This window comes from Fringilla coelebs (assembly GCF_963513975.1).
Source record: "Fringilla coelebs genome assembly, chromosome: 8".
NCBI lineage: Eukaryota > Metazoa > Chordata > Aves > Passeriformes > Fringillidae > Fringilla > Fringilla coelebs.
Window position 1 is genome coordinate 25,647,897 of NC_140066.1, and position 13,471 is coordinate 25,661,367.

The 13,471-nt window shown below is 40.0% G+C and overlaps 1 protein-coding gene across 1 annotated transcript in view; it reads left to right on the top strand.

Moving 5' to 3' along the window:
- The window catches only part of SORCS3 (sortilin related VPS10 domain containing receptor 3), a gene marked incomplete at its 3' end in the record, with an annotated part of 260,788 nt that overhangs the window by 161,295 nt on the left and 86,022 nt on the right, over positions 1-13,471 (top strand). Inside the window, exon 5 of the mRNA XM_084210407.1 lies at positions 4,200-4,273. Within this exon, the coding sequence (XP_084066533.1) occupies positions 4,200-4,273 (74 nt within the window). The remainder of the gene's footprint in view (positions 1-4,199; positions 4,274-13,471) is intronic.

Genomic DNA, 13,471 nt, shown 5'->3' on the forward strand with positions numbered 1-13,471 from the left:
TTAAAAAATGAGCAGTTTTAGAAGTGTCTTAGCTGTCTAAAATTGAGCCTTTGTGACTACCTCAGACATGGGTAACTAACATCAGGGGGTTGAGTCTCTTCTTGTGTTTCCTTCACTGCTTGTTCTTCTCTACTCTCTCCATAACTGGAGTTGAAGCAGACCAGTTTCTCATGCTGTTCCAGTTCTGGGAAGCTTTACTTTTCCAGAAAACCTAGAACCCATTTTTTTTTCCCTAGCTCTCACTGGTAAGATAAACAAAACACCCAAACCAAATTACCCACAACCCTGAACAAGATCTTCCAAGCCAGCCAACATGATGCGTCACCCTGAGAGTTTGTACTGGAGAATTGCAACAGCATTTTTCACATGCAGCACTGTGTATCTATAGCTCCTTGCTTTACAGTTCTGTAGTTCTGAATGTGTTTCTGGCATGTTGCTTGTGTTTGTGGCACAGAATCTGACACCAGGGATAAAGCTCCTTCTTTAAGGGGCTTGCCAATTTACTTGGAAACAATGCTGGTGTGAAATAAAATGTTGCCACTGTTCTTAGAGTTTGACGATGAAGCATTCTGCCTGTGGTACATGAAATCCTTATGATTCAGATTTGTGCTGAGCCAAACAAGCAGGAGTTAAGGTCTGGCCTGTAGTGAAACAAAGTTGGGTATCACTGGGGCTGCCAACGTCATTCCTGGCACAGATTGTGTTCTTGGTGAGCTGCAGGGCTGTGTTGGTGGATGTGATATGTTTGGTGCTACAGTCCTTGAGTGAGCAGTATTGCTATGCTGTTTGGATAAATATTTGCCATTTACCTTTTTGATGGTACGGCCTTTCCTGTTGTAAGTGATAGGTCTGGCTATAGACTCCTGAGTGGAGGCAGAGTCAGATCCTATGCATGTCACTCTTTAGCTGCATCAAGACACAAGAGCAGCCCAGACAAATGTAAAGACCCATAATGGTCTGAATTTTTCAGTCACCAGAGTAGTCAATAACAGAAGGAGGTTGCAGAAGGGCCATACCCTCCCAATACCACCCCCATGGTGCTTTGGAGTCCACCCCTCTTGAACCACTGTGTTGGAGTGCTCTGGGAGGTGCAAATGCCAGAGATTACTTGTCACTAAAGAGCCAGAGCAGAGCTTTAAAATAGGAAAATCTTGGCACCATACCTACATCATTTTTTTCCCTTTGCTTAGTATTCAGCCTTAGGACAAATTAATTTACATTGAATTCTGCTGTATTTGCCACTAAATTTGTTGTCTTTTCTAAAGCTTGTCTTCCCCTGTGAAGGGAGATAAACAAAAAGTATATGTGTATATTCAATTTTAATGCATACTAGAAATCCCTTTATTGTATGTTTTCTTTATTTTTTCAACACCAACCTTTGCATCTGCATCTGTAAATAATACTATAAAACTGAACTGGGCCAGAGAGGCCTTTTAGGGATTTGTTCTGTCATACAGCTTTAAGACTCAGTCATCAGGTGAAAATTTGAAGTGGATGCCCAGAGTAAGTAGGTGAATAATAAATAAAAATTATTGAAATTAATAATATCCTCTTTATCTCTTTATCTGAAATCACATAAAGGCTGCAATTCAGTTTAATCCTTCTGACATCAGTCAGTCTGAGATTTAAAAGAGAAAAGAAGGAAAAAACCCCAGACGAAGAGCTGGGCTCTGGTTCTTGATACAGAGTGGGATGCTCCCTGAAAGAGACACTGGGAGACATGAGTGATTGGAAGAGATTGTGCTTCGTGTCACTGAGCTTTCTGTAGCTACTTCTGTTATGCTGCTGCAGAAGAAAAGGAAATGCCAGGGGCAAAAGATAAAAGAGAATCGAAGGAAATGGCTGTATGTAGTTAATCCTTTCCTCTCATGGTGAGCATGGTTAATCCATTGCAGAATACAATCAGGATGCTAGACCCACTTGGACTTGGACATGCTTGTGAGCATGACTTAACTGGGACTAAGTTGCCTGAAGCCTGGCTAACTTGCACCTGTAGTCAAAACATACAAAGAATAACTGGGTTGTTTGATGCAATTGATGCAACTCAGCCTGTGCTGAGGTCCTTGTATGCATAAACCATGTCCAGTGACTCAAGGAATATTCCTGGCAGGAACTGTGCTGAAGTCTGGGCAGAGCTGTGTAATTTTGACTTTGGAGTGTGGATTCTCAGTTATTGTTTGTAAAAACCTGTGTGTTCTGAGAATTAGTTATCTTAATAATGATGCTGACTTCATAAGCCTAATCTCGAATTTGGTCCAGGAATTTTCTTTTCCTGGCTCCTTTAATTAAAAAGACAAGTGATGCTTTATTCTATATCTACACAGAATTCCTTTTACAGCAGAGGATTATATCGTATTGTTTTAGACAATCACCTGAAAAGCAGAAGAAATCTGGCTGTTGTGGAATTGTAGTGCAGTATGTTACCCTATCTAGAGACAGTGCTAAAGAAATATGGCTAAATTAGAATATTCAGATAATATCTGATCTCCTGAAGAACATGGGGCAGAAAATCTTAATATTTCTTACAAGCTTAGTGGTGTTGTCTGAAGTTTACATAACTGGAGCCCTTTCTGACATAAAGATTGAAGGATGCCTGCTTCCATATCTCTCCTCTGTATGTGTTTCACTGGCAGCTTGAGTTGTTGCTGGCCAGACTGGCGTTCCTGTTGGCAAAAATGCAAAGGCCTGATTGTTTTGTCTTTACACATATCAGTTACATTAGATACTTGATGGAGTCTGAATTTCAGTTTATGACTTTCTTTTGCTGACTGTACAGTGATTTGGTTGTGTAGTTGAGTACAAACATAGCAAGAATTAATTAACTGCCTCAGGCTTTGGACACTGCTCAAACAGCCCTTTCCAATCATCTTTCTAAATTGATCTATGGTCTAGCTCTGATGTGGCTGCTGCCTCTCTGTGGTCAAAGATGCTGCCTGTTCAAGAAATGTTAATATTCAGTGTAAGCACATGTGGTTTATCTTCCCAGTCACTCCCAGCCATCCATTACAGCGGTGCCACAGGACACATCACTAGGTTGTGAACCCTTCCAATCTGAACATGGACCTGCCTCCAATTTGCAAATCCAGTAACTCGAATCAAGTGCAATGCAGAATCTTGTGCTCAAATGATAGCATTTTCCTATTAGGGACTTAAATTTGGCTATTACAAACTTTGAAGTTTTTTCAGTTCCCTTATCTACCTCCTTAGCTGGCAACCAACCCTTGTTTTGTTAAGCCAGAATATATATCAGATGAAATTTACTTGAAATCCTGATCAAAATGCTGTCTGATATTTAGTTCTCTGTGATCTAGGGGTAAAGCATAGTAGTTATTTCTCAAAGCATTTTTTTTCTCTGAAGAATCAAATTTGCTCATAGTTAGAGAAAAGGAGCTTACATATGTTTTGATTGTGAGAGATGCATTGTGGGTAAAAAATAATCACATGGAGAATGGTGTTTGTGGTATTAAGCAGAATATACATGAAACAACATATGTCTGAAACTCAGTGTGGAGTTTCATGGAAATTTGGTTACATTACAGCCATGTCATTTCTTAACCAGAAAGACCCAAAAAGATCATTATATTGAAAATTTAAGAAGAGTCATGTCACTATCTTTGGTGTTTAACTAATGAGCAGGTTGATTTTGAACTTATCTAAAAATTTAGACCTCGTTCTCAATATTAGAAAATATTAATTAGGAGAAATTTACTTTTCAATACAGAAGAGATCTGATTCATTCCATAAAACCAAGTGATGGCATGACCTTGAGGATAGAGTCACTACCTCATCAGAGTCATGTTGGCTAATCTGGTTTGTCTCTCATTCTATTTGATACTAGGGACTCACATGTCACCTGCTTCCTACTAAGCAAAAAAAGCCAGGGGAACGGCCAGCTTTGTTATATGGCAGTCAAAGTGAGTGTGTTGACAGCTGAAATTTGGAAGGACAAAGTTGTTTGACAAGGTTTGGGAAGAGACAACCTGCTTTTCATTCTCTGGAGCCCAGTGTGGTTTAAGAGTCAAGGAAGACATTGCCTTGTTAGCCTCCCCTGGCAGTGAGGGTGATTGGTAATTGTGTGTAATTATTGTGAACAATCCATTCACGTTCTTTAATCTGAGCTGATTTTAATACTTTATCTAGCAACAGTCTTCCTTCTTTTTCCTCAAAGTTTATACTTTCTCTCTCTCTCTGTCTTCCAGCTGTACAGCTCCATGGACTTTGGAAGAAAATGGCAGCTCATGCACGAGCGGGTCACACCAAACAGGTTTTACTGGTGAGTTAGGGCCACTGGCTTGGCTTGCTTTGGGTGGGTCATGGAGGGGAGAAGGGCATCTAACTTGAAGGGATTGGTTGCTTTATCTGAACATGAAATATACCCTTGGTTTTGTTCATCATCAACGCTATAAATTCAGTCCATAGAACATACCTTGCAGCGCAATCGTCTCTGTGTTTGTACTTCTTGTCTGATAAAATGTGGTGTCTTTTAAAGAGAAGTACAAGTCTTTTGATAATTGCAAAACTCCTGCTTCTTCATTGTACACCTGCCTAGAGTGACACAGAGGAGCTGCCCAGTGCCTCAGCGACAAACCTGTGACCATTAGACTCCCTGTTTCTCAGCCCTTCAGAGAGTTGCTTTAGCCTAGAACACAGACTTTGTGCAGAGCCAGCCTCTCTGACCAGTCTTCTTATGCAATCTTGGTGAGAAGGGATGATTCACTCTTCTTTAAATCACTCTCTGAGGAGCCAGTTTTATTATAGTGACTAGTGAAAGCCCAAGATCTTCAGTTTGCTAAAAATCTGCTTTGTGACTCAATTCCTTCTCATTTCCCGAGTGTCAACCTCTCAAATTGGAAGAGTGTCTTAAAATCAGATGATGAAACAAATTTAGTTCCTATCTCCAGGCTCAGCCATCTCAGATGCATCTTTTCCAAACTTCTCTGCACCATGTAAAGGCTTAAGAATTGACTTTTAGAGAGAAAAAGAAAAGTGTAGTTCTTCTGTAGTTGGATTTAGGATTTGGGGCTTGAATCAGATTCTTAATGCTGTACTTACTATATGCCAGATGATGGGGCGTGTGTGAATGTGTAGAAGCGCAGATTTACAGAATCTGTGCATAGCTAAAAAAAGTGTCTGGTACTTAAGACCCAAAAAGATTGTAATATTAAGGAACCAGAGGGTCACATTTTGGATGGATAAAAATAAAAATTTACTCCCAATTGCAAAGCATGATACATATCTATGTCTGTATCTATATATCTTAGAGTCAAATTCTCGTAGAACTTTTTGCACCTCATTGAAAGCCCCTGGAATCCAGGCACAAAATATCTATAGATTGTATTTTCAGTATTTCCACACCTTGAGTAGAGGTAGATTCTTCATTTGAAATTATCTATATTCTTCTGGATCTTTAGTCTCTAAAATTTAAAACATTGATTTTGGCACCAGGTCGAGAGATTTCCCTTAGTGTCTGTGAGGAATCTGGACAGTGTAAGAAGGTTTTGAACACTGAGGAAAGGATGTTTTAAGGTTCCTAAGTCACACAGATCTGCAAAATATATCAAAGGTCTAGAACCTTGTCTGTCCATGTTACAGACAGACTGGTTTAATTCTTTCAAACACAGAGGTTCTCAAGGGGACCTGTGTTTTCTGCGCAGTCAGATAAACAGTTGTGAATATCCCCCGTCCATCTGTCTTTGGAGGCCCTGCCTATGTTTGCTGAGCAGACATGAGGATCACCATCCTGAGCAGAAGACAGGATTATTTCATACTGTAGGAAAGGAAGTTGTTTTCTCTCCTGGTTCTGGTGGCAGGTGGATGATTGACCTAACTATCAAAAATCTTTTGATCTCACTATTCAGGCTGGCTGCACATGACAAAGGCGAGTGTAGATCCTCTCCAGGTGTATCCTTCTGTAGAGCAGAATAGCTGATCCTTGGAATAATCTTACCCTATCCTTCAAATAACACAAGGGAGCTTAGGGGGGGAGGCTTTCTTGGAGGATAAAATACAAGGGCTAAGCTGACTTGGGAAGAAAAGCAGAACCTCTTTTTAAAGGACAGGTTGTGATGTTGTGCCTTATCTTTAACTTCCATATAATAATGGTTAATGGAAAATGCCTGTTTGTCCATTTGACACCCAAATGTTTATTGTTTTTCACAGTCTACCTCATTTTTCATTGTCTTTTGCTGCATGGTTTGAACACTGTGTTTTAGCAGTGTGTTATGCAATGTCTGTGTTTCAGGTGCCTTTTTCTCTTAGGAAATGTACAAGCCTTCTATAGTTAAAACTCATGAGACATAGACTTAGAAATCTTTATTCCACTCAGAAACAGCAGAGTCCCATGGAGTATAAGCTTCCCAAGAGAGTGAATTAGGTTTTCCCAGAGTGGGAGGGATTTGAAACAATCCATAGTGCAGGTATAAGAGGTATTGAAATTGTGGAACATAATAACTCTCCTTAGATGATTTATTTTGCTTTTTTCCTTTCTTTCCCTTTAAGGCTGCAAACAGTGATGGCTTGCAAATTTTGGCTTGTAAGATCTTTACAGAAAAAAAAAGGGCAAAAAGCCATTTTAGGCTCCGAAATTTGTTGATTTCTTTTTAGTGCGCTAAAAAAGAGAGAGAAAAGTAAGAGTATAGCTGTAAGTTTCAGAGGGACGTAAGCCACTACTCTGTGAAGCTCAGAGAATCATAAAATAGTATAGTTTGGAAAGGACCCTAAAATAATCTAATTCCAACTTCCCTGCTAGGGCCAAGGGCACCTTCCACTAGACCATGTTGCTCAAAGCTTCATCCAGCCTGGCCTTGAGCACTTCCAGAAATGGGACATCTGTGACTCCTCTGGGCAACCTGTTCAACTGTCCCATCAGCCTCACAATAAAGAAGTTGTTCCCATCATCTATTCTAAACCTACCATCTTTAGATTGAAAGCCACTACTCTTGTCCTATTACTACATGTTGTAAAAGCTCCCTCTCTTTAGCTACTGAGAGGTGCTGTAAGTCCTCTTGGCGCCACGAGGTTCACACAGAGCCACCTCTCAAGTCTGTCAGTCTCTGTCTGGATGCCCTCCCTTCCCTCTGGTGTGTCAACTGCAGCTCTCGGCTTGCCTGTGGCAAGCTTGCCTTTCCACGTCACCAGGCTATCCCTGTCCCTGTCTTCAGTCTATCAAATACTACATTATTGAATCTTTGAATAAAACTTCCATGAAAGTTGAAATAGTAATGATAGGAAGATGCTAAAATGAGATAAGCTGCACTTTTGTGTTGCTCTGCATTGTTCATTAGCAGAGGCTCAGGTGAGCATCCTTCATGAAATGGGATGGTTTCCACCTGATTGGAATGCAGCTGGCTTTATCTGGGGCAAGCTTTGCTGAATGTGCTTGCCTTCAAAACATGACTTTCATCTCTCAGACTGCTTTGAATGGGCTTGTGAAGACTATGAACTTCACCCGGTTCATGTGATCAGTCAACCTGACAAGAAGAGGTCTTAGTTTTCTCTCTGAGATCTTTCTGAATAATTATACCTTCCCTGAGAGACCTCACACATAGGGACCTTAAGGCCAGGAGAGAATCATGCTTGCTTCAGAGCTTGTGAGACTGGGATGTGAATTTTCCCTCAGCAGAGTAAGCACAACCTCTCTGCTAGTCATGGACACACGAGTCACTCTGTGCATTTTTTGGTGTAGCTCTAGCAGGCAGCATCTGTGATTGCTCTCCCCTGGTCAAAACCAAAGCCCCAAGCTCCAATCCCAACTTGTGATGTTGTATCCTGGCTCTTGCTTTCAGCTTCTTTCCTTCCTCATAGTTGTTGGTGCTACTCCCTGGTTTGTAGTTTTGTGTTCTCATTCATTATGGATGCCACATGTCCATCTGTTCATGGGACATCTCTCATGGGTTCCTGAGCCCGCCCAAAGTTTGTGCATGAGCTGAGATTCACCCCTGGGCCACTCACAGTTATAAAAAACCGGGGATTTGAGTTCTCTACTTTGGTAGTAGTGATTCATTTGTTAACTACACCCACTGATGACAGTGGCAGAGCTTGAACAGAATGTGTTACTTGATGTGTGTACAGGCATCCAGATTTGGTTCCCACGTGCCTTGGCCTCAGATTTTAATAACTTAGGATCCTGTAAGACTGGAAATAGCGAGTTTACGCTAATGTGATGCAGAAATTCCAAGATCAATCAAGATAACTGAAACCAGCATGGGTGCAAAGTTTGTTAAAATCCTACTCAATGTTCTTTTCTTTCAGAACACATTTCTGCAGCTCCCTCTGGGCCCTGTTCATTTTATATCACTATAACTTAGACACCTGTGCTGCCATGTGGAGGATATGAAAAAATAAAGCCCGTATTTTGTACCGTAGAAATGCTGGGGAAGCTTCCTCGCCTGTAAAACACATGGTCTGTTCTGCTGACTAAATACTGTTGCTCTCCTGATAAGGATTCGTAGGACTTGAATTGCCCTTAAGTTTTTTTTTTACTACCTCTGCCTTTTCCTGCCCAATGGGACCAAGCAGGTGGGCAGGATGGTTTGGTTACTGGAGCATCCACCAAGCACTTTGCTGGACCACAGCTTTTCTCTGTCACCTTGGGTGGCTCCAGCTGACTTTGCCTGTAGGTGAGACTGGGATAGGAGAGCACCCTAATGACTGTGGTGGGTGAAGTACTCAAATATAGCCATATGAAGTGCTACAACAGTAGATTAAGAGCACTAGAGGGTACAAGAGAATGAAAAGATGCTTTAGGGGCATATGAAATCCTTTTGTCTTCCTATGGTTTAATTCTTTCAAATACAGAGTTTCTCAAGGGGACCTGTGTTTTCTGTCCAATCAGCTAAAGAGTTGTGAATATCCTCTGTCCATCTGTCTTTGGAGGCTCTTCTGTGTTTGCTGAGCAGACACAAGGATCACCATCCTGAGCAGAGGACAGAACTGTATTCCTTTGGACACCAACACCCTTCCTTAGGGTCTCCCCCCCCAGGCTTTTCTTTTTTGGAGAACACATTCCTGTTTCCTCCTTAAGTCATCACTGAGGAATATGACCTGGTGGGTGTGGAACCAATTTCCTTTGTCTGTTTTTTTTTTTTTTTTGTTTTTGTTTTTTTTTTTTTTTTTTTTTTTTTTTTTTTGTTTTTGGTGGTTTTTTTTTTTCTGTTTGTTTTTGGTTTATTTGTTTTTGTGGTTTTGTTGGTTTTTTTTTTTTTTTTTTTGCCTGTTACGGCTAGAAATTTCCCTTCTCTCATTTATTTTTTTACTTGTGCTCTCTGGGACTGTGGGTGATTCTCTCAAAGCCTGGGAGCAGGAAAGTAGGGAATACCCATTTCCATGGAAGAGAGAGAGAAATCTGTGCAGAATTTCTGATGCCTCTGGTACTTCTGATACTTGGAGCCCTGAAGTCAATGTGCAGCATGAGTCTAGTCAGTAAAAGCCACTGAAAGACACACTAGTGATGAAAGTTGGACAGAAAAGACCAACAAGGCAGGAAAGGAGAGAGGAAAATAGGACATGCATTAGCATGGCTTCAAGGAGCAGTGTTTGTATTTGCAAGCATAAAAATTAGGTGTATCAAGCAGTTCTCAAACACATTACTGATTCCTTCAACAAATCTCCCCAGAATTTTATTTTTTCCCTTCTTTTCCATGATAATCAACCAGATTTATGTTTTGTTTTGGGATTTTTTTTTTTTTTTTTTGCATCTATGAATGCCAGCCACACTCACTTTGATCTCTGAGAGTTAAAAATTGTGAGACAGGAACACTTTCACTTAAAGAAGGAAAGAGGCTGTGTGTCCACTGACTTAGGCTTTGCTTTGGAGTTAAAGGTTTACTGTCACAGTTGTTTGAGGAATGAGACAACAAATTTTGTCATTCGAGGGCAAGGTTTTCAGTCTTTTTTGTGATTTTGGGTAGGAAAAGGTAATAAAATGTATCAGCCAGTGTATTTCTTTTTAGTTGCAGCCTGAATTTCAGGACAACTTTAGTGAAGGCTGGTTTGGATATCTGAGAGTAGTGTGGCAGAAGTTAAGGGGTTTGCCTTGGTTTTTCTAAAGGTTATTGTCTAGGTTTGTATCTACCTTCAAACAGATGTTTGTGTCTGTTTTTATTTCTTCATTGTGACAGCACTGATATTTCCTAATTCCACTGCCAGTTTTGGTCCATGCAGACTGTTTCAGCAGCAGTTCCAGTAGTGACCTTTGGATACAGCTGACATTACCTTTACTTGCCTAGTTTGTCAGCAAAGAGATGGTTAGTCAAATATGTGCCTGCCTCTCCTGTAAATCCCACTAATCATTAACTGCCAGATGGTGTCATTGCACAGTGCTGGGGAAACATTGCCTGATTTTTTACAGCCAAGTTTAGTGTTAGGAAAACATAGTCTTGTAAATGTCAAATTGGCTCTTAAATAATCCTACATTAGAGTTTTTCAGAATTAAAACCATACCATACAAGGAGCTATGGATAAAGGAATGACTCCAGTTTGGACACCTACGAGCATCACCAAGGCAAGTACCCAGTGTCTATTACTGGAGCCTCCCTTGGGCTAATGACTCATTTGGATCCAGAAACGGACTTGCTTCCCATGCCCTGTGGGCAAAAACACCCAGGGAAGGTTTTTCTCCTGGAGAGTAAAGCTAACATTAATATAGAATGTGTTACTCAAGCCACCATGACTATGAATTGTACTAAGCTGAGGACAACATTTTCAAACTCTAGCCTCAAGCTCTGTAATAAGAGTTCAGGAGAGATGAGACTTTCTCATAAATTCTTGGCATGTATTGGAAGATTTCCTTGCAAGGTCACTTTAGTTAATTAAAGACCGTGGTGATAATAAACCTAATTTTTTTTTGCCTTTTCAGTTAAAAAGGGGCAAAGTGAAACTGTGAGGCTAGGTATTTCATTTCATTTTGTGTGCCTACAATTAATGCCATCGGCACTATAGATATTTAGTGTTTCCAAATGTTAGGTTGTGGGCGACTAACTTGTGATTACACAGTAACTCAGTGACAGTGATATAAATGGAACCTGGATGTAGAGGTGGATACTTTTCATTGGCTGAAATAGTGTTTGCTTTTGTTGAAAAAGTTCCCAGTCAATAAAGGTATTTTAGAATTCATGGCAACATTATCAAAATATTTCTCTCGGAAATTAAAGGAAGGAATATTGTGAAATATTTGACAGTTTTTGGATGGTCTTTTAAAGTAATCTTAGAATTTGACTAAAACTTCATTTTGCAATATATGATTTTAAAAACAAAATTAAAGCAGGGAAAGAATGCAGTCTGAAACAAAGTGTGTAATAATTTGTCCTACTTATAATCCTATTCTGATTTTGAACTATAGATTAGTAAATGTTCTTCCAGTGACATTGTGATAGATTTTATGAGATTATCCAAGAGAATATGAGATATCCAAAAGAGTAAAAACCTAAATGACCTTAAGAACAGGAAAATCCCTCCCTTTCTATCTCTGGGAAATACTGCAGGACTGTTTTATAGAGACTGCACAGACCCCATGCTTTTCATTAGTGCCTCTGGTCAGTGTAATGTTCAGACTACTGTTCCCCTTTCTGAGCACAGTCCATGTTTCTTTTTGAATAAATTTGTGAGATTGACAGAAATAGTTGGATGTGGGAAAGCATCTTTGTAGAAGGTGGAAAAAACCCATAGTACAGTACTGGAGAAATATTACAGACTATGTTCTAATTTGCCTGAGACTCAAACCAAAGATATTTGGAGGTTTGGTGTTTGTTTATCCTGACTGATGACTTCATTTACAAAGGAAATTTGTTAGAACTAATCTCTTGTACAATGAATGTAAGCTCTAAGTTGTAACTGATGGATGCTTTAGTATTGTGTGGTGCCCCTCTCCTTACTGCCTGCTTTCCTAGGAAAATAAGTAATTGACATTTTTACAAAGTCCCATGGATGTCATGCTAATCAGGCTGCCTAGGCTCAAAGCTCTTCTAATGAGGAAAAAAAAAAAGAAAAATGTACTAAAAGCTTTCTGGCTAGAAGGATTGTCTGTGATTGTGTGATTTTGAAGGGAAATAATTTTAAGTACTTTAAATTCTCCTTTAAAACCCATGAACTACATAATAAGTGAACCCTAAGTAAAGTGCTGCATGATAAAGTGTCACATTATGTATACACCTCTGTAATTCTGGCTGCTATCACAGCAACATTGAGTTCTTTCAAGGAAGGTATATCCTTTGTAAGGGCAATTTTGGAATAAGCTGTCTTTGAAGGACTTCTCTTTCTAACCACCTTCTTTTTCTCTCTAACCTCTTTTTGCTTGAGAAACACAACATATCTTGCAGGAGGAAGGATGATCCCTCTCCACTGATGTAATAGTGAATGTCCTTACATAAATACTAACAAGTTTTTAGAATTTGTGATTTGTTGTGATTTCAGTACAATTTGTGATGTTTGCCACACTTATGTCTTTAATTTTCTGTGGCTGGAAGTTATTTTTTTCCTTAAGGCCTCAAAAAGTAAGGGTTAAAATATTTCTGCTCATTTGGCTTAAATCTAATGCCTACCATGACATGCAACCTGTTGTGCTGCAGTTAGTATTTTCAGCCATCACAAATCCTTTGGCTTTGGTCTCTCATCTGTCAGGTTTCTTTATCTCCCAGGAGCCACTCTCTTCTCTTACCTCTCCCATTGCTGATCTTGGATAATTTTGTAACCTCATCTCCCCCACACTCTCTTTGACTGAGTGTCTGGGACTGAAGCAGACTAGATGAAGCACTAGTAAGAAAGACCAGGAGTGCTTTAAGGAAGAGTTTGTTGAATGTTTCTCCCAGTTTGTAGTGATCCCTGGAGTGGGTGCCAGTGCTGTGCCTGTCTGAAGAGCACAGGGTAGGAGGATCTGTGTTCTTCTCCTGCAAGGAGGTAACAAATAAGATCAAAACCCATCAAAACAAATAAGTCCAAACCCCATCACAGTGTTTCAAAGGCCGGTGTTGGAAGCTGAAATGCTGTACTGCTGACTCGTCTAGTCTGCCTGGCCTGACTTCATCCTGGCTCTCCTGATGCACGTGAACTCAGACACAAATTCATTCCAGCCTGTCAGGAACAGTCCCAGAGTAATTCTTTGTGACACTTTGTATGAAGCATTGATGAAAGCCAACCCTCTAATTAATATATTGAATAATATATCCCTCTGAGGCATATGGGGATCTCCCATACTGTCATAGCTTGGCAAAGCTAATCAAAAGCCGGGCTGCCAGGCTGGAAGTAGCATCATATTTTGTGCATTCTGGCTAGCAAGGAATAGTCTCCCACTTTTAAATTAATTTTTTGTGGGGAATTTGGGTTAGGTTCTGACCTTTGTTCTATAGCATACTAATCTCTCCATTTCTGGGAAAATGGATGAATTTTCAGCGTGAGGAGAATTCCTCTTGTTTTCAGATGAAAGATAAACATTTGGGAATTCTTTTAAAATCACTACTGTTCTGAGATGTTTAGGAAT